Below are 18,786 nucleotides of genomic sequence, written 5' to 3'. Positions count from 1 at the left end.
AACAGTAAAAAGATTGCTTTTGCCTTCATGTTTTAAATTTTGGCCTAGCAATTCCTGTTCCTATAGCAAAAACTAAAAACTGTAATTATAAAGTAATAAGATAATCACTCCCCAATTCTCCCATTAAATATAATCTGTACATTTTTGTACTACTAAAACAAAAAATCTTTTAAGGATAACCATAGACCAAATAGAATGTACAAATGATTAAATTAACACCAGCTTTTAGGGACACCTTGGTGACTCAGTGGGTGTCTCAGTGGTTGAGCGTCTGCCTTTGGCTCAAGGTGTGATTCTGGGGTCCTTGGATTGAGTCCCACATTGGGCTCTTTGTTGAGAAGCTGCTTCTCCCTCTGTCTGTGTCTCTGCCTCTCTGTGTCTATCATGAATAAATAAATAAAATCTTTTAAAAAGAACCCACTAAGTTTAAAAATATCCTAATTTATTATAAACCTATACTTTTTAAATTATTAAAATCTGAAATATAGTGAAACTCTTCTGGAAGAATAAACAAATTGTAAAGAATAGGTTTAACTAATGAATGAAATCATTGAATTAGACTTAAAGCCTCTCCAAAAAAGAGTCAACTACTAAAAAGTTTCATACAGTTTTTAAAAAAAGTATATACTTTAAAAAATAGTAAAAGCTATTGACAGTACAGAATAATGTTCCTAGTAAACTCAAGAGATGATCTTTTAACTTCTGACAAACTAGAGAGAAATAAGATGAATTGTTTAATGTTTTTCTGACAGCGGCATATTGGTATAGAAAAGAAATAATTAATATAGGCCTTAATTTCACACCATCTCATATGGTATATTCTTTTTTTTTTTTTTTTTTTTTCAGTTCACTCTTTATTTGATGTGTGGTCACTCCTTCCCCTCCAACCTCGCCCCCCCCGCCCGTAAATACTAGAGGAGCTGCACCAGAAGAGGACTCAGGCGGAGCGGTCCCAACCACGGGGCGGGGGAAGGGGAGGGTGCAGTGGTGGGGTGTGTGCGGGGTCCAGCCCAGATGTTCAGGATTCGGATCTAGGTAGCAGGAGGAACGTGGGTTTCCCGGGGTGTGGCGGATTTCCGCCAGCTTGGGGTCGGTAGATGCTCAGCGGTTCTTCGAGGGGATGCTGGGCTGGGGTGGGGGCGGGGTAGGTCGGGCGACCCCCGGGCTCCAAGTCCTCGGGCCCACTGGGAGACGGGGGGCGGGGGGAGCGGCGGTCGTCGGGGTGGCTCTTGACTCGAGAGGATCCTCAGACCCAGACCTTCCCCGACGCGGGGCCGGCCTGGGTCCCCGGCGAGGCCCGGGTCTGCCGCGGCTGCGGGGCGCGCGGGCGCCGGTACAGGGCTCGGCTGTAGGGCACGAGGCAGTCGGCCAGGCGGAGGCGGAGGCGCAGGCGGAGGCGCAGGCGGCGGTAGCTGGGCAGGGCCAGCGCGAGCAGCGGCACGAGGAGCAGCGATCCCGGGACCAGCCGGGCCGCGCAGCCCGGGTCCCGCAGGTGCGCGGTGCAGGGGGGCGCCTGGGAGCGCAGGAACTGGGAGGGGCAGAGGAAGCCGAAGCCTAGCGTGGTGACGGCGGGCAGCAGGATGGTCCCCAGCACCAGCGCCAGCAACAGGAGGTTGAAGGCGGCCACCAGCAGATTCTGGGCCGTGACCAGCTCCGCGCAGGCCCAGCAGTCCAGGGGGTCCCGGGGCTCCCGGCCGCCGCCGAGCCGGGCGCTGCGCCCCGGGGACCTCCGCCGTGGCCGGCCTCTCATAACGTATATTCTTGATAGGTCATAAGACAACAGAAGAAAATGGACTAGCATAAAAAAGATGTACAGTGGAGAGAAAAATGCTCTTCTGAGTCCTGGGGGGGGGGGGGGGGGGAATGTGATACCAGAACACAAAGATACATTTATAATACTTCTTTTTTGTTTAATTTTTAGGAGAATTTTCTACAACAAATAGTAATATGAAAGTACCCAAACAGGAAATGCATCTGACAAAAATAACATAGGGGCAATACAAGTAGTAGTTATCACATAGAAAAGGACATAGCCTTTAAAAAAAAAAAAAGATTTTATTTATTCATGCGAGACACAGAGAGGCAGAGACATAGGCAGAGGGAGAAGCAGGCTCCCTGCAGGGAGCCTGATGCGGGTCTCCATCCAAGGACCCCAGGATCACGATCTGAGGAGAAGGCAGATGCTCAACCACTGAACCACCCAGGTGTCCTGAAAGGCACATAGCTTTCCAAGCAATTACATACAACTAAATTATAAAAAATTTCTGGAAATATACACAAGAAATTGTTAATAGTGGTTGCTTTCAGGGTAGCTGGAGGACTGAAGGAAACAAGTGAAAATGCGTAGAAGATGTTGAATTCTGTAGAATACTGGCTCCCCAAAAATAGCACCCAACAAATCTGTTGATCAAAAGAAACTGTAGATAAGACAAAGCTGAATTTTTTCTCATCGTTGTTAAGAGAAAGTACTGCCTTGAAATAAGCTAGCCTTCTTACTATGAAGTTGTTTAAATTCATAATACCAAATGCATTCTTATAATTTGTGGTTGGACTATTATTGCCAGTTATGTGAATTGAGAGCATGAAGATGACCAAATTAGTGGGCCCAAGAAAATTTTCTGGATAAACACATTTAAGCCTACTGCCAAGACTGCAAAATGCATTTTTTTCTGTGTGTTTACATACATCCATACATACATGTAGAAATTCTGGGAAAGTGCTTTTATTTGCACTTGGCTTTATTTACTGCTTGGGGACATTTTTGAGAGGGGCTACCAAGTGGTTTTTGAAGAGGCTCATTTATAGGAAAAATGTATAATTTCAATCATATAATTCCAATTTTAAATTCTTTTGCTGTGGAGGCTACATCTATAGAGCAGGAGTTACAGTGCTGGGCATATGGATATAGGCTAAGTAAATAGAATGTGCTATTCTCATAATCATGACTTTTTTTTTTTAAGATTTTTATTTCAGAGAGGGAGAGAGTGAGCAAGAGAGAGCACAAGCAGGGGGAGGGGCAGAGGGAGAAGGAGAAACAGACTCTCCATTGAGCTGGAAGCCCGGCTCAGGCAGGGCTCAATTCCAGGACCCCGGGATCAGGACCTGAGATCAGGACCCTAGTCGAAGGCAGACACTTAACCAACTGAGACACCCAGGTGGTGGCTCAAACATGAGAGGCAATTGTTTGTCTTTGATCTATAAAAAAGGAAGGGCCATCTCTTTGGCATCTTGTGAGTGGACCCTTGTGAGTGGGTGGAAAAGATTTCCAAATAGGATGACTTTATAAATGATCTATCTTCACAAGAACAATATATCGACTCCTTCAAGATATTCTCAAGCGCATTTTCTAAGACTGATGTCTGAAGTTAGTTGAACTCTGATTGACTTAATTAAGCTGTAACGAAGTTTAGAAACCTTTGAGCTCAGTCAAGACAAGTGATTTACTAGTAAGGCTGTTTTTCTAAAGATGGGATTTCTCTTGCAACTGTCATACCCTACAGAGATTTGGAAATTTCTTGACGCTATTAAGGAAGGTTGCTATAAAACCTTCACAGCAATTGCTGAAAGGGAAATTGATGCATTCTTCAATTATATTAGGGCCCTTATAAAAGTATACCCATCTTAAAAGTGGCTTGAATAGAAATATTTATTGGTTCAGGTAAACAAAAACCCAGGATGGTGTGGTCTTGAGATTGACTTATTCCTTTTTTTTTCTAAATTGAAGTTTGATTTGCCAACATATAGTATAACACCCAATTCTCACCCCATCAAGTGCCCTCCTCAGTGCTCATCACCCAGTCACCCCATCCCCCCGCCTGCCTCTCCTTCCACTGCCCTTTGTTTCCCAGAGTTAGGAGTCTCTCATGTTTTGTCACCCTCTCTATTTTTTCCCACTCATTTTCCCTTCTTTCCCTTATAATCCCTTTCACTATTTCTTATATTCCCCATATGAGTGAAACCATACGATGATCATCCTTCTCCGATAGACTTATTTCACTTAGCATAATACCCTCCATTTCCATCCATGTCAAAGCAAATGGTGGTTATTCATCCTTTCTGATGGCTGAGTAATATTCCATTGTATATATACACCACATGTTCTTTATCTATTCGTCTATGGACATCGAGGCTCCTTCCATGGTTTGGCTATTGTGGACATTGCTGCTATAAACATTGGGGTGCAGGTGTCCCGGCGTTTCACTGCATCTGTGTCTTTAGGGTAAATACCCAGTAGTGCAATTGCTGGGTCGTAGGGTAGCTCTATTTTTCACTCTGGAGGAACTCCACACTGTTTTCCAGAGTGGCTGCACCAGTTCACATTACCACCAACAGTGCAAGAGGGTTCCCCTTTCTCCACATCCTCTCCAACATTTGTTGTTTCCTGTCTTGTTAATTTTCACCATTGGTATCTCATTGCAGTTTTGATTTGTATTTCCCCGATGGCAAGTGATGCAGAGCATTTTCTCACATGCTTGTTGGCCATATGTAGGTCTTTGGTGAAGTTTCTGTTCATGTCTTTTGCCCATTTCATGATTGGATTGTTTGTTTCTTTGCTGTTGAGTTTAATGAGTTCTTTATAGATCTTGGATACTAGCCCTTTATCTGATACGTCATTTGCAAATATCTTCTCACATTCTGTAGGTTGTCTTTTAGTTTTGTTGGCTGTTTCTTTTGCTGTATGGAAGCTTTTTTATCTTAAGTCCCAATAGTTCATTTTTGCTTTTGTTTCCTTTGCCTTCTTCATAGATGTATCTTGCAAGAAGTTGCTGTGGCCAAGTTCCAAAAGGGTGTTGCCTGTATTCTCCTCTAGGATTTTGATGGATTCACATTTAGATCTTTCATCCATTTTGAGGTTATCTTTGTGTATGGTATAAGAGAATGGTCTAGTTGCATTCTCCTGTATGTGGCTGTCCAATTTTCCCAGCACCATTTATTGAAGAGACTGTCCTTTTTCCAGTGGATATTCTTTCCTGCTTTGTTGAATATTAGTTGACCATAGAGTTGAGGGCCCATTTCTGGGTTCACTATTCTGTTCCATGGTCTATGTGTCTGTTTTTGTACCAGTACCACACTGTCTTGATGATTACAGCTTTGTAGTACAGCTTGAAACCCAGCATTGTGATGCCCCCAGCTTTGGTTTTCTTTTTCAATATTCCCCTGGCTATTCGGGGTCTTTTCTGATTCCATACAAATCTTAGGATTATTTGTTCCAACTCTGTAAAGAAAGTCCATGGTATTTTGATAGGGATTGCATTAAACATGTAAATTGCCCTGGATAGCATAGACATTTTCACAATATTTATTCTTCCAATCCATGAGCTTGGAATATTTTTCCATCTCTTTGTGAGTTCCTCAATTTCTTTCAGAAGTGTTCTGTAGTTTTTAGGATATAAATCCTTTACCTCTTTGGTTAGGTTTATTCCTAGATATCTTATGCTTTTGCGTACAATTGTAAATGGGATTGACTCCTGAATTTCTCTTTCTTCAGTCTCATTGTTAGGGTATAGAAATGCCACTGATTTCTGTGCATTGATTTTGTATCCTACTACATTGCTGAATTACTCCAAATTCTAGCAATTTTGGGGTGGAGTCTTTTGGGTTTTCTATGTTCAGTATCATGTCATCTGCAAAGAGGGAGAGTTTGACTTCTTAGCCAATATGAATGCCTTTTATTTCTTTTTGTTGTCTGATCACGGAGGCTGGGACTTCTAGTACTATGTTGAATAACAGTGGTGAGAATGGATATACCTGTCATGTTCCTGATCTTAGGGGAAAGGCTCTCAGGTTTTCCCCATTGAGAATGATTTTTGCTTTCCATAGATGGCTTTTAAGATACTGAGGAATGTTCCCTCTATCCCTACCCTCTGAAAAGTTTTGATCAGGAATGGATGCTGTATTTTGTCAAATGCTTATCTGCATCTATTGAGAGGATCATATGGTTCTTGGTTTTTCTCTTGTTGATGATGTGATCTATCATGTTGATTGTTTTATGAGTGTTGAACCAGCCTTGCATCCTGGGGATAAATCCCATTTGGTCCTGGTGAATAATATTAATGTACTGTTGGATTCTATTGGCTAGTATCTTGTTGAGAATTTTTGCATCCATGTTCAGGGATCCCAATATCAGGGGATATTGGTCTATAGTTCTCCTTTTTGGTGGAGTCTTGGGAGATTGACTTATTCCAATGGCCATGTTCTCATTCATTTGGTTTGGGCATCACCTTTATTCTCAAACAGGTGGTGAGATGGCTGCAATGATTTTAGGGCTCATTCACATATCATAATATATAGCAAAAAAAAAAAAAAAAAAAGGCTCATTCTTAGGTCTCCTAGAAATAGAAGCCACCAGCAAAGTTCTCTTGGCATGTCAACGTCTGAATCAATTCCTTACCAAACACAACTTACCTCTGTGTTAGTTTCATTCTCAAGTGGGCTTTTTACTTGCTGCCAAAGATGACTATAAAAGCTCTAGGTTTACAGGACTGTTATGGCCAGTAATCTTAAAATAAAGAGAGCATCTCTTTTCTGAGAGCTCCAGAAAAAATCTTAGGTAGGATTCTGAATGGTCCTATTTGTGTTGTGTTCTCCTCTCTGGATCAGTCATGTGGACAAAAGCATGAGGCATTCTAACTGACTAGCCTGGATCAATGTGCCTTCTCCCATGGACTGGGGAAGTAAAACTATATGAATGACAATTCCACCAGGAATGCATCATCTTTCTAGGACAGCTTCAGAAAGGAAGAGTTAGGCAGAAAAGAAAATAATGTCTTTTTTTTTTTTTGAAAATAATGTCTTGATCGTGATATGACTCCATATACATAAAATATCAACAAATCATTTGTTTAGAAGCCTGGCTACTCTTCAGACTAACACTGAAGGGGGGAAAAAGTCTCCTACAGGGCCTCAATAACACACCTGTATAAATATTTTATACAACTGTTTTCTATTATATTTCCAATATAGACCATGGCATAATGCCAACATGGTTTGATTTTTTAAAAAAATTCTATGAGGGATCAGAGCAATGCAATCCAAATATACAATTTATCTGCTTTTATACAAGGATGAAACTTAGTATCTATACAGGAATAGACAGAATGTGTATTCCTCAGGTGTCTTAGCCACAACTTTTGGTGGAATGGTACAGGAATCCATTCAAACTAGTGTAGCCAGTTTACCAAAATGCAAACTAAACAGAAAACAAACAAGAAACAATATTTTGCTTCCACCATTGTCCTCAACCATGCTATAAAACCTACTTGCCTGCCATTGACCACATCTCAGGCAGATCCTATGCTTTTGTGGTCTTCTTCAGGCATTAAAAGGTTAAAGCTAATCTAAAACTCTCATTTTGGGGCACCTGGGTGGCTCAGTGATTGAGTGTCTGCCTTTGACTCAGGTCTGATTCTGAGGTTCTGGGATCAAGTCCTGCATCAGGCTCCCTATTGGGAGACTGCTTCTCCCTCTGCTTATGTCTCTGCTGCTGTGTTTTTCATGAATAAATAAATATTTTTTTAAAAAACCACAAATTTTTTAAAAACAGCTTTATTGAGTTACAAATTATATACACTTCCTCACTTAAGGTGTACAATTCAATGGTTTTTGGCATATTCACAGACTTGGGCAACCATCACTACAATTAATTTTGGAACATTATTATCACCCACAATACAATCTCACATTCATTTTAAAGCCTCTCTCTTTTCTTAACTCAGAGACCTCAGCAATGGGCCAGGACAGAAGTATCATTCCTTTTACTATTTTCCCTTGTTATTCAATTCCTTGCCATCTAATTTCCAGGATTGGGGCGAGGATGTGAGGGCTGAAGAAAAGAGGCAAAGGTAACTTTACTGAGCTTGTAGATGACTGAACTTTTCCAGTTTGCCTGGCACTGAGGAGTTTCCCAGACTATAGGACTTTTTTTTTTTTTTTTTCTGAGAAAATATTTAAGTTTTATTTATTTATTTATTTTGAAACACCCAAGTCATTCAGTATTAACTGGGAGTAAATAGGTTTAATTATTAAGGAAAGTGTTTACCACATTTTGCTCACTTAATGAGGTATAACTAAAATGATGAGACTGATTTTATAGGACTTTTTGATGCTGAAATTGGAAAATCCCAAGCCACTGTATGAGCTGCTGCTGTTTGTAGTTCACTCTTTCTTGCTCAATGGCTAACCATCACACTTTGTTACAGCTTTCCGGGTAGTCCTACTCTTCCATGAGGCACATTGGAGACCTCCAAACTGTGATTCCTAACATAGGTTGTGCACTGGATGACCTCTTCCCCTCTCAAATCCTTAGTAGTATACTCTCCCACTGCTAGTAATATTGTTTGTTCACTGGATTAAGTTGATAACCAGATAGCTCCATTATAATGTTAAGTTCCTATTTTTTTGAGTAGCAAATAATCTCTAGGATATTTAGTTCCCATTCCACCTTTTACCTAGTGGTTTTAGTGTTGGTGGTCTTTAACTGATTTGTCATTAAGGGTTACAAAATGGTTCATCTCTAATTCTAGAAGATGATTGATGGTGCCAATGAACATTTGGATACAACTTTTTGTGTGAACATGTTTTCAATTCTCTTGGGTGTACACCTACACATAGAATTGCTATGACATATGGAAACTCTATGTTTAACATTTTGAGAAACCCCTAGATTATTTTACAAAGCAACTTCACCATTTCACATTCCCAGCAGCAGTATATGAAAGTTCTAGTTGCTCCACATATTTGCCGACACTTGGTATGGTCAGTCTTCCATTATAATCATTCTAGTGGGTGTAAAGTGGTACTTCACTGGGGTTTTGACGTGCATTTCCCTAATGACTAATGATGTTGAGCATCTTTTTATGTACTTGTTATTCAACTGTATACCATCTTTGTGCAAATGTCTATACAAACCCTTTGCCCATTTTAAAGTTGGGTTGTCTTTTTATTGTTGAGTTTTATGTATTCTTTTTATATTCTGGATGTAAACCCTCCAGCACCCTTGTCAAGAATCAATTTACAAATGTTTTCTCCCATTCTGTGGGTTGTCTTTTCACTTTTTTTTTTTAAGATTTTATTTATTCATGAGAGACACAGAGAGTGAGGCAGAGACATTGGCAGAGGGAGAAGCAGTCTCCCTGCTGGGAGCCTGATGCAGAACTCGATCCTAGGACCCTGGGATCATGACCTGAGCCAAAGGCCGATGCTCTACCACTGAGCCACCCATGTGCCCCGTCTTTTCACTTTCTTGATGTTATCCTTTGAGCATAAGTTTCCAACTTTGAGAAAGTCCAATTTACCAGTTTTTTCTTATGTCATTTGTGCTTTTGAGTTCATATCTAAAGCTTTGCCTGATCCAAGGTCACAAAGATTTACTCTAGTTTCTTTCTCAGAGTTTTATGTTTTAGTCCTTTAATTTAGGTCTATGCTCCATTTGAGTTAATTCTGGTATTTGATGTGAAGTAAGGTACAACTTCATTTTTTTGCATGTGGATTTCCAGTTGTCCTAGCACCATTTGTTTAAAAGACCATTCTTTCCCCAGTGAATTGTTTTGGCACCCTTGTCAAGAATCAATTGCCTCTAAGAGTTTATTTCTGGACTCTTAATTCTATTGCATTGAGTTACAGACTCATCTTTATGTCTGTACCACATTATTTTAATTATTACAGCTTTGCAGTAAATTTTAAAATGTAAGTCTTCCAACTTTGTTCTTCTTTTACAAGATTCATTATGCAGGGTCTCTTGTATTTCCAGATAAATTTTAGGGTCAGCTTGTTAAATTCTGCAAAAAACACAGTTGTGATTTTGATAGGGATTACACTGAATTTGTAGATCAACTGGAGAATATTGCTGTCTTAACAATATTGTCTTCCAATTTATAAATATGGGATGTCTTTATGTTTTGTTTTGGTTTATGATAGGGAGATGGGGAGAGAGAATCTTAAGCAGGCTCCACATCCAGCATAGAGACTGTCTTGGGACTCAACCTTACAATCCTGAGATCATAACCTGAACCAGAATCAAGAGTTGGACTCTTAACTGATTGAGCCACGCAGATGCCCTGGGATGCCTTTTATTTATATTAGGTCTATTTAAATTTCTTTCAACAATGCTTTGAGGTTTTTAGTGTACTGTCTAGCACTTCTTTAAATGTATTCCTAAGCATTTTCTTTTTTGATGCTATTATAAATGAAACTGTTTTAATTGCATTTTAAGATTGTTAATTGCTGCTACATAGAAATACAACTGATTCCGTATGTTGACTTTATATCCTGCAAACTTGCTGAACTCGTTTAACTTTTTGTGTTTGTATTTCTTAGAATTTTCTATATATAAGATCATGTCTCTAAAAATAAAAAGTACTTTGCCTCTTCCTGTCCAATCTGGATGCTTTTTATTTCTTTTTCTTGCTTAATAGCCCTCACTAGAACCTTCAGTACAATGCTGAATAGGAATGGTAAAAGTGGACACCTTATTTCTTATTTTAAGTATTAAGTATGATGTTAGTTGTGTTTTTTGTTTTGTTGTAGATATTCATTGTAAGGTTGAGGAAATTCCCTCTACTTCAAATTTGTTGAGTGTTTTGTTTCTGAAAGGATGTAGGATTTTGTCAAATCCTTTTTCTGTGTTGAGCAGATTGTGTGATTTTACAGTTTATTCTATCAATATAGACTTTTGGATGTTAAACCAGCATTGCATTCCTAGTATAAATTCTACTTGGTCAGTGTATAGTCACTTTTATGTTGCTGGATTCAGTTTACAGAACAAAGTGACGAGTGGATCTGGAAGAGCAAGCAAAAAATATCCAGCATAGTTACCAAAGACAGTGATACAGCCAGGATCACCGATCTAGCACTCTTTTTTCACAATCAAGGAAATCAATACTATGAGTATACAATTTGATGAGTGCAAAGAGAAATATATAAAAATATAAAGATATGGTCTCATAGCCTCAAAATACTTATAATATTGTTGACAAGAAACTTAATATGTGTGAAATAATCAGTAAATATTCAAAAAAAAGATAAAGTACAGAAAAATAAAATCAAGGTAGGAATTACCTTATGCTTCTTTTATATTCACATAGTAGGAGGCAAAGTGTTAGCTTCACTTGTCGATGCCTAGTTTCCTGGGAAGGGCTTTTAAACTATCAAAGACTGATACTAGAAAGCTAAACTAGAAGAAAAGAACATTTAATGGGTACTCACTATGTATTTGGTGCTTGAATATATTGTTTAACCAGAAACCATGGTTTAGTTATTATTCCTGGCTTACAGATGAGGGAATTAAAGTTTAAGAAAGTGAACTTTCTCAAGCTTAAACTGGGAACTAGGATATCCCAGGTGTGTCTGATTTGCCTAGGAGTATTGCTCTCTATACCATATCCAGAAGCACCTGAAAGCAGGAGACCTGAAGGTTAGTAGCCTAGCATTCAAGTATCATAAACAACAATAATCTGTTGTTAAAGTTTGAATAATTCACACTACCTCTTACATCCCTAGTTAATCTGTATCTTAGAAAATGAGATGATAGGGGATCCCTGGATGGCTCAGCGCTTTAGAGCCTGCCTTCGGTCTGGGGCATGGTCCTGGAGTCCTGGGAAGGAGTCCCACATCGGGCTCCCAGCTTGGAGCCTGCTTCTCCCTGTGCCTGTGTCTCTGCCTCTCTCTGTGTCTCTCATGCACAAGTGAATGAAATCTTTAAAAAAAAAAAAAAAAGAGATGATAACATGGCCTGCTGTTGTCTTTGGAAGATCATATAGTGAAGTCTAAGCATGGGGGAGGGTTGGGCCAAAACACTAAATATGATTATATGTGTGTGTATGTGATACTTGCATATCTATATCTATATTTAAAGTCAGTAACTTTTTGAAATATTTATTATCTTTACTAATAGTCTGAACAAGTAAGAAAAGAAACAACTGAGGTTATTGTTGGTTTTTAAATAGTTTGCCTCTCATTTTTCATAAATTATTCAGCAAATATTCTACACTGAAATTATACCTGAAAAAGTTGGGAAATAATCTAAAATTTAAAGATGAGGTAAGGGACTCATTTATTTTTATTTTACTTTATTTATTTAATTTTTTTTAAGGGATTCATTTAAATAAAGGCAAAGTTCTTGCTACACACATTCATTAGTACCCAAATCTGTGCACACTATTCACAGAAGCTACACTAACTAGCTTTCTGACCAAGGGCAAGCTCTTTGTATTATATTTCAGTTGCTCTCTTAAAATAGAAACAACAGTTCTAATACAAGCTATTAATATAAAATGAGGTTATAAATATGAAAGTGTCAGATAAAGCTAATGATAAATTTTACCATTTGGGAACTGCTCATAGGAAAATAATCTTTTATCCCTAGAATCCATTCTCTCTATGTGTGGCCTCAGTTGAGAGAATCAGCTATTTTTGCTAACATCTATAATCTCCCCAATTTTTACTATAGGTCTTCATAAATTTGTTAGATGAACCTTATGACTAAGTCATTTCTCTATATGGGAACAGAGGTAGAAGTAACCTGGTAAACATTGGATCACTTCTGCTTTTTTAAGTCTGGAAACTTTTATATCCTGCTTCCCACTTGTGGAAATTTTTATGTTGTACTTAGTATCTTGCCCATCTAATGAGTATAATAAAAAGAAAAAATGAAAGAAAAAAATAATCTTCCCTTTTATATTTGACTACAGACTGGGATTCAACAATGTCCACAATAGCCAAAATATGCAGAGCCTAGATGTCTATTGACAGATGATGGATAAAGATGTGGGATATATATATATCACTCAGCCATCAAAAAGTATGAAATCTTGCCATTTGCAATGACATAGATAGAACTAGAGGATATTATGCTAAATGAAATAAGTCAGTCAGAGAAAGATAAATATCATATAATTTCACTCATATGCGGAATTTAAGAAACAAAACAGATGAACATATAGGAAGAGAAGGAAAAATTAAATAAGACAAGAACAGAGAAGAAGACAAACCATAAGAGACTCTTAACTATAGGTGGGTGCCTGGGTGGCTCAGTCGGTTAAGTGTCTGCCTTCAGCTCAGGTCATGATCCCAGGGTCCTAGAATCAAGCCCTACATTGGGCTCCCTGCTCAGCATGAACCCTGCTTCTCTCTCTCCCTCTGCTTACCGCTCCCCCTGCTTGTGCTTGCTCTCTCTCTCTGTTAAATAAATAAATAAATAAATAAATAAATAAATAAATAAATAATCAATCTTTTAAAAAAATAGAGACTCTTAACTATAGGAAACAAACAGGATTGCCAGAGGAGAGGTGGGTGGAGGGATGGGGAAACTGAGTAATGGATATTAAGGAGGGTACTTGATGGAATGAGTACTGGGTGTTATATGCAACTGATGAACCACTATATTCTACTTCTGAAACTAATAATACACTACATGTTAATTAAATTTAATTTAAATTAAAAAAAGACTCTACCATAACAGAATGGAAATTTTTATTTTATAAATAGAAAAGCAAAATACTGTTATTAAATTGATGCTGAAGTCACACCTGAATTCATACCTTACAGTTCAGTTTTCCCAGTTCATCAATTAATTCTGCAAAACAGACTAAACCTCTGTCTGTCAAATAAGCATAGACCACATTAAACCATGATAACAGAGATGGCTGGCAAGATTAAGCAAAGGAAGTGATTGTAGCTTTGTTCGACTTCTTTGTCTTCTTGGAAACATTCTCCATGGCCATGTGAGACTTAAAGACTGTGACTGTCCTGGCCAGAGAAGAAGGTTAAAGCTATATCAGAGAGAATTACAGACTACTCTTCTACCTTCATCTTGTGATATCCATGTTTCTTAGAGAGGTCTGGCTAAACCAGAATATTCTTTGCAATAGCATTCAAAGTCCTTACTTGTGCCACATCTGTTACCTTTAGAGAATATTCTGAGCTAGAAAGAGAGGCTCCCATGGCAACAGAGGAATTTCTGCAACAGAAATAATAAAAAATCAGATAGTTAGTTTTATATTAGCCCTCCTCCTCGCACTTCATTTTATAGGCTATTTAATGGTTCAAGAACACAGGTAGGTCAAGGATCCTGGATTCCCATATTTAATAATTTTTATTAATTACTTGAAGTATCTAGTAGTCAAATATACCTGACAATATACTTGATTTTATATCTAGAAATGTAGCTCTAAGGCTCTTCTTTTACATGTCATTTTTCCCAATTCTAAATAGAAATAATAAACTACTAACTATTAAATTATAGGAGTCTTCTAAAGTATAATAAAAAAACTCAATGGTTTAAATTTCTTAATGGTGGTATAATTTCAAAATAACTAAAAATGAGAGCAAAGACGAGAGAAGACGAAGTATTAAAGGTGGAGGGATAATAATGACTAGACTCTTCCATTCTTATACCACAGTTATTAACTCAGGTAAAGGAAATCACAGTTGAATGGGCATACATACACATCTGACTCATTTGAAGTTTACCTACTGAGATATAGTTTATTATTAACTGGTCTAAGTTCAGCAATAACTTAAAAATATAAAGGTTCACCTAAGTTCAGAAAAGCCTGCTATGTGAGGCAAGATAAAACCATTTTGCAGTTGAAAAAATTCAAAACAAAAAAAAAATTCAAAACTGACTGCAATACTTACATATTAATCACAACATACCATTCACTAATCACACCATCACGACTAAAGTTTTCCTTTATCAGGATATAAAGATTAACCTGTCCCTTCTTGTATGAATCAAAGAATACATTTTTACCGAAACTTCATTCCTGAATCTCTAGCTGACCGAGCAGAACAGTGAAATTCTGTAGCACCCGAACCCTCAAGGATCCTTTGTAGATTTCTGTCTGTTATGCCACCCCCTGTAGGAAGAATAAGTAATACATTAAGTAGAAGAGAATTCTGTAGAAAATTTAATGAAAATAGTGACTGCTTGCTCTACCTGAAATTCCCATATCAAAATTTTTCATTGCTCAAGAGTTACTCTCTCCCTACTAAGCTAGAATGAGATTAGAAAGAAATGACAGAAGACATAGGCTACAGACTCTGGAGAACAACTAATAAGGTCATAGAACCTGTATGATGGAATCTTACACATCCATTGGTTTGAATAGCAATCCCATATGATACTGACTTTAAAAAGATTGTTCTAGGGCAAGGAAAAATGACTGAGTGCTCTCTCTGCTCCCCCTCAATTTAAGCAAAATCAAAAAGTAAGGATATGTTTGAGGATGAAGCTACAAAGCACAGCCTCAGAGATGTGTCAGAATGACACAAGTTCTCTCTTTAACCCAGGATTCAAAGAACACACTGACCTCACTGGAAATGAAGTTACACAGTTTATTCATTACAGTATCAACTTCCTGTTTTTCACAGAAGAATCTGATTCTACTCTAGTAAATGCACAAGTACTTTGTAATGACTCATTTGTTTCGCTGAACAATCTTTTAGTTAAATATTTGTATATAAATTATATTTTGAACTGATACCAGATTAAAAATAAAAAATTACTCTTTATAGCCTTCTTTCTTAATATATAGGATGTAGTCAATAAAGATTTTTGAATTACTGATAAAATACATACTTGGTATTTCAAACTATTCAAGTTGAAGTAATTTTACATATACTCTTTTGGACTCACTAACTTGTTTTCTTTTCTCAGTGATATCACTGAGCCCTAAGAAGCTGAAAAAACACTCTTTTTTTAGACATGTGTAAAGATAAAACGTCATGAAGCTTTTCACTTTAAAATACCTAAGGGTAAAAAAAGATAACAAATGCGGCAAAATGTTAAATCTAGGGAATGAATATATGAGTATTCATTATGCTATTTTCTACTTTTTTATATGTTTGAGAAAATTAATATGAAAAAATTAAGATTATATTTGTCCCTGATTCTAGATTCTCTTATTAATTCTTTAAAAATTGTTCATCTCTAATGAGCCAGAATGTACCTAATTGATCTTTTGATTATCATCAGGAGCATATGCTCCAATTGTTCTAGCTATAAGACAGAATTTGGTGACCAGAGATTTTCAAGAACCAAGAGAGTATTATATTTCTCCACAGATATTGCCTAAACATTTGCATGCACCTGTTAACAATGAGGACATTTGGCCCTAACTCAGTACAGCAGCATCAAATTTGGTGTGCCTCACCAGAGATGAACATCCATATTCACAATATTCTATACTATGGGAGAGCAAACAGAAAGAAACCTCAATCCCAATCAATTTACTTCTTTATTAATTCTCTGAGCTAATTCCTGCTTGAATGTTCTCTGTATCTGAAGTTTTAAATTCCAGCACAGATCTCCCAATCTTAAACTTTTAATCAAATTATGTATTTTTCTCTCTGAATACCATGTATTAATATTTTCTCTCATGTTGTCCTGCCTTTTTTGTTCTTCCTCTACTACACTTCAGTGTTATACTAACAAATGGATAGATAATTTAAATACCTGGCATTACCACAATCCTCCCTTTTGCCTGGAAAAAGAAAAAAAAACAAATTTTAATATCGTTCTCTCAAATGGGATAATAAGGCAGTGAGAACAGAAGCATGAGTGAAAGTATATTAAATTTTAAAAACTACTACTAGTCTCTAACTTTCAATAGTCATCTCTATTTCTTTGGGATCTTGGGTAAAGAAGATGTCTAGCATAGTAACTCTATTCAGAAAGGTTATTTTATTGTACTGCTTTGAAGACTTGTGCTGTGATGAACACAAAGAATAGGGGACTACAGTATAAATACTGAATAATCACATCACCTTAATAAAAGCCATTATTGAAAAATAACACTAATTTTGAATTCTTGATATGCAGTGGAATGGAAATAGTTGAATTTAAATAAGATTTCAGCAGAAAAGAAAGAGCACAACATAATAGTATATTACTGGGAAGAAAACAACCTACTCACATCTTGTATACTCAACTAAATTCCCTAGCTTATTTTATAAGTTAAACAAAACTACAAGTCCACTTAGCTGGATTTTAAGTAATAAAATTAGACTATATGAATTAATTTCTGTAAATTCTGGATGATAGGTATTGAAACTTCCTTACTTGTATTCACGTTTTCATTACATTTCCTAAGTAAGTTTTGGGGATATACTGAGTATCACTGAAAGTCAATTATTGCCCAAACGCAAATTTAGTGGAACTACTGGTAGCAGGTAGGTAGCAATGACAGAATAAAAATTACATATTATGCACTAGCATTTTTCACAGAGCCAGAACAACCAATCCTAAAATGTCTATGGAACCACAAAAGACCCCAAACAGCCAAAGCAATTCTGAAAAAGAAAAACAAAACTGGAGGCATCACAAATCCAGATTTCAAGCTCTATTATAAAGCTGTAGTCATCAACACAGTATGGTACTGGCACAAAAACACATAGATCAGTGAAACAGAATAGGAAACCCAGAAATGGACCCAAAACTCTATGGTCAACTAATATGCAACATAGGAAATTATATCCAGTGGAAAAAAGACAGTCTCTTCAAGAAATGATGTTGGGAAAACTGTTCAGCAACATGAAGAATGAAACTGAACCACTTTCTTACACCACACACAAAAATAAACTCAAAATGGATGAAAGACCTAAATATAAGACAGGAAACCATCAAAATCCTAGAGAACACAGGCAGAAGCCTCTTTGATGTTAGCTGTAGCAACTTCTTACTAGACTCATCACTGGAGGCAAAGTAAACAAAAGCAAAAATGAACTACTGGGACTTCATCAAGATAAAAAGCTTTTGCACAGCGAAGGAAACAATCAACAGAACTAAAAGGCAGCCTATGGAATGGGAGAAGATATTTGCAAATGACATTATCTGATGAAGGATTAGTATCCAAAATCTACTTGGCAATAACTTAGCAAACTCAACATCCAAAAAACAAACAACCCAGTTAAGAAACAGGCAGAGAAGACATGATTAGACACTTTTCCAAAGAAAACATCCAGATGGCTAACAGACACATGAAACGATGCTCAACATTATTCATCATCAGGGAAATACAAATCAACACCATGATGAGATACCACCTCATACTTGTCAGAATGACTAAAATTAACAACACAAGAAATAACAGGTGCTGGCAAGGATGCATAGAAAGGGGAACCTTGCACTATTGGTTGTAATGTGAACTGGTGCAGCCACTCTGGAGAACAGTTTGGAGATCCCTCAAAAGTTAAAAATAGAACTACCCAACAATCCAGCAACTGCACTACTATTTACATAAAGGATACAAAAATACAGATTTGAAGGGGGGGTACATGCACCTCAATGTTTGTAGCAGCATTATTAGCAATAGGTAAACTATGGAGAGAGCCCAAATGGCCATCAATGGTGAATGGATAAAGAAGAAGATGTGGTTTATATATACAATGGAATGTTACTCAGCCATCAAAAAAAAAAAAAAAAAAAAAAGAAAGAAAGAAAGAAAAAGAAAAAAAGAAATCTTGACATTTGCAATAACATGGATGGAGCTAGAGTATATTATGCTAAGTGAAATAGTCAGAGAAAGACAAAACCATATGATCTCACTCAGATGTGTAATTTAAGAAAGGATGCAGAGGAGCATATGGGAAAGGGTAAAAGAAAAAAAGAAGAGAGGGGAAACAAGCCATAAGAGACTCTTGGAGTTCTCAATAGAGAACAAACTAACAGTTGATAGAGGGAGGTGGGTGAGGAATGGGCTAGATGAGTGATGGGCATTAAGGAGGGCACTTGTGATGAGCACTGGGTGTTTTATGTAAGCGATGAATCACTTTGGACTTCTACTCCAG

At 37.4% G+C, this 18,786-nt stretch overlaps 1 protein-coding gene and 1 pseudogene across 3 annotated transcripts in view; both read right to left on the bottom strand.

Moving 5' to 3' along the window:
* Nucleotides 1–865: 865 nt before the first annotated feature.
* LOC112912509 (transmembrane protein 88 pseudogene) lies at nucleotides 866–13,806 on the bottom strand (annotated as a pseudogene).
* Nucleotides 13,451–18,786, bottom strand: part of CUTC (cutC copper transporter) — a 24,821-nt gene continuing 19,485 nt past the window's right edge. For 2 of the 3 annotated variants that reach the window (XM_025991893.2, XM_025991902.2), the window contains 3 exons: nucleotides 16,454–16,481; nucleotides 14,750–14,855; nucleotides 13,451–13,954 (listed from right to left, as the gene is read on the bottom strand). In XM_025991893.2, the coding sequence (XP_025847678.1) occupies nucleotides 13,840–13,954; nucleotides 14,750–14,855; nucleotides 16,454–16,481 (249 nt within the window). In that variant the 3' untranslated portion in view covers nucleotides 13,451–13,839. The remainder of the gene's footprint in view (nucleotides 13,955–14,749; nucleotides 14,856–16,453; nucleotides 16,482–18,786) is intronic. The other variant, XM_025991907.2, reaches the window with a different exon arrangement.

The sequence above is a fragment of the Vulpes vulpes genome, chromosome 15 (genome assembly GCF_048418805.1).
Source record: "Vulpes vulpes isolate BD-2025 chromosome 15, VulVul3, whole genome shotgun sequence".
Taxonomy (NCBI): Eukaryota; Metazoa; Chordata; class Mammalia; order Carnivora; family Canidae; genus Vulpes; species Vulpes vulpes.
Note: the sequence above shows the minus strand (reverse complement) of the source record. Positions and strands in the feature narration are given on the sequence as shown.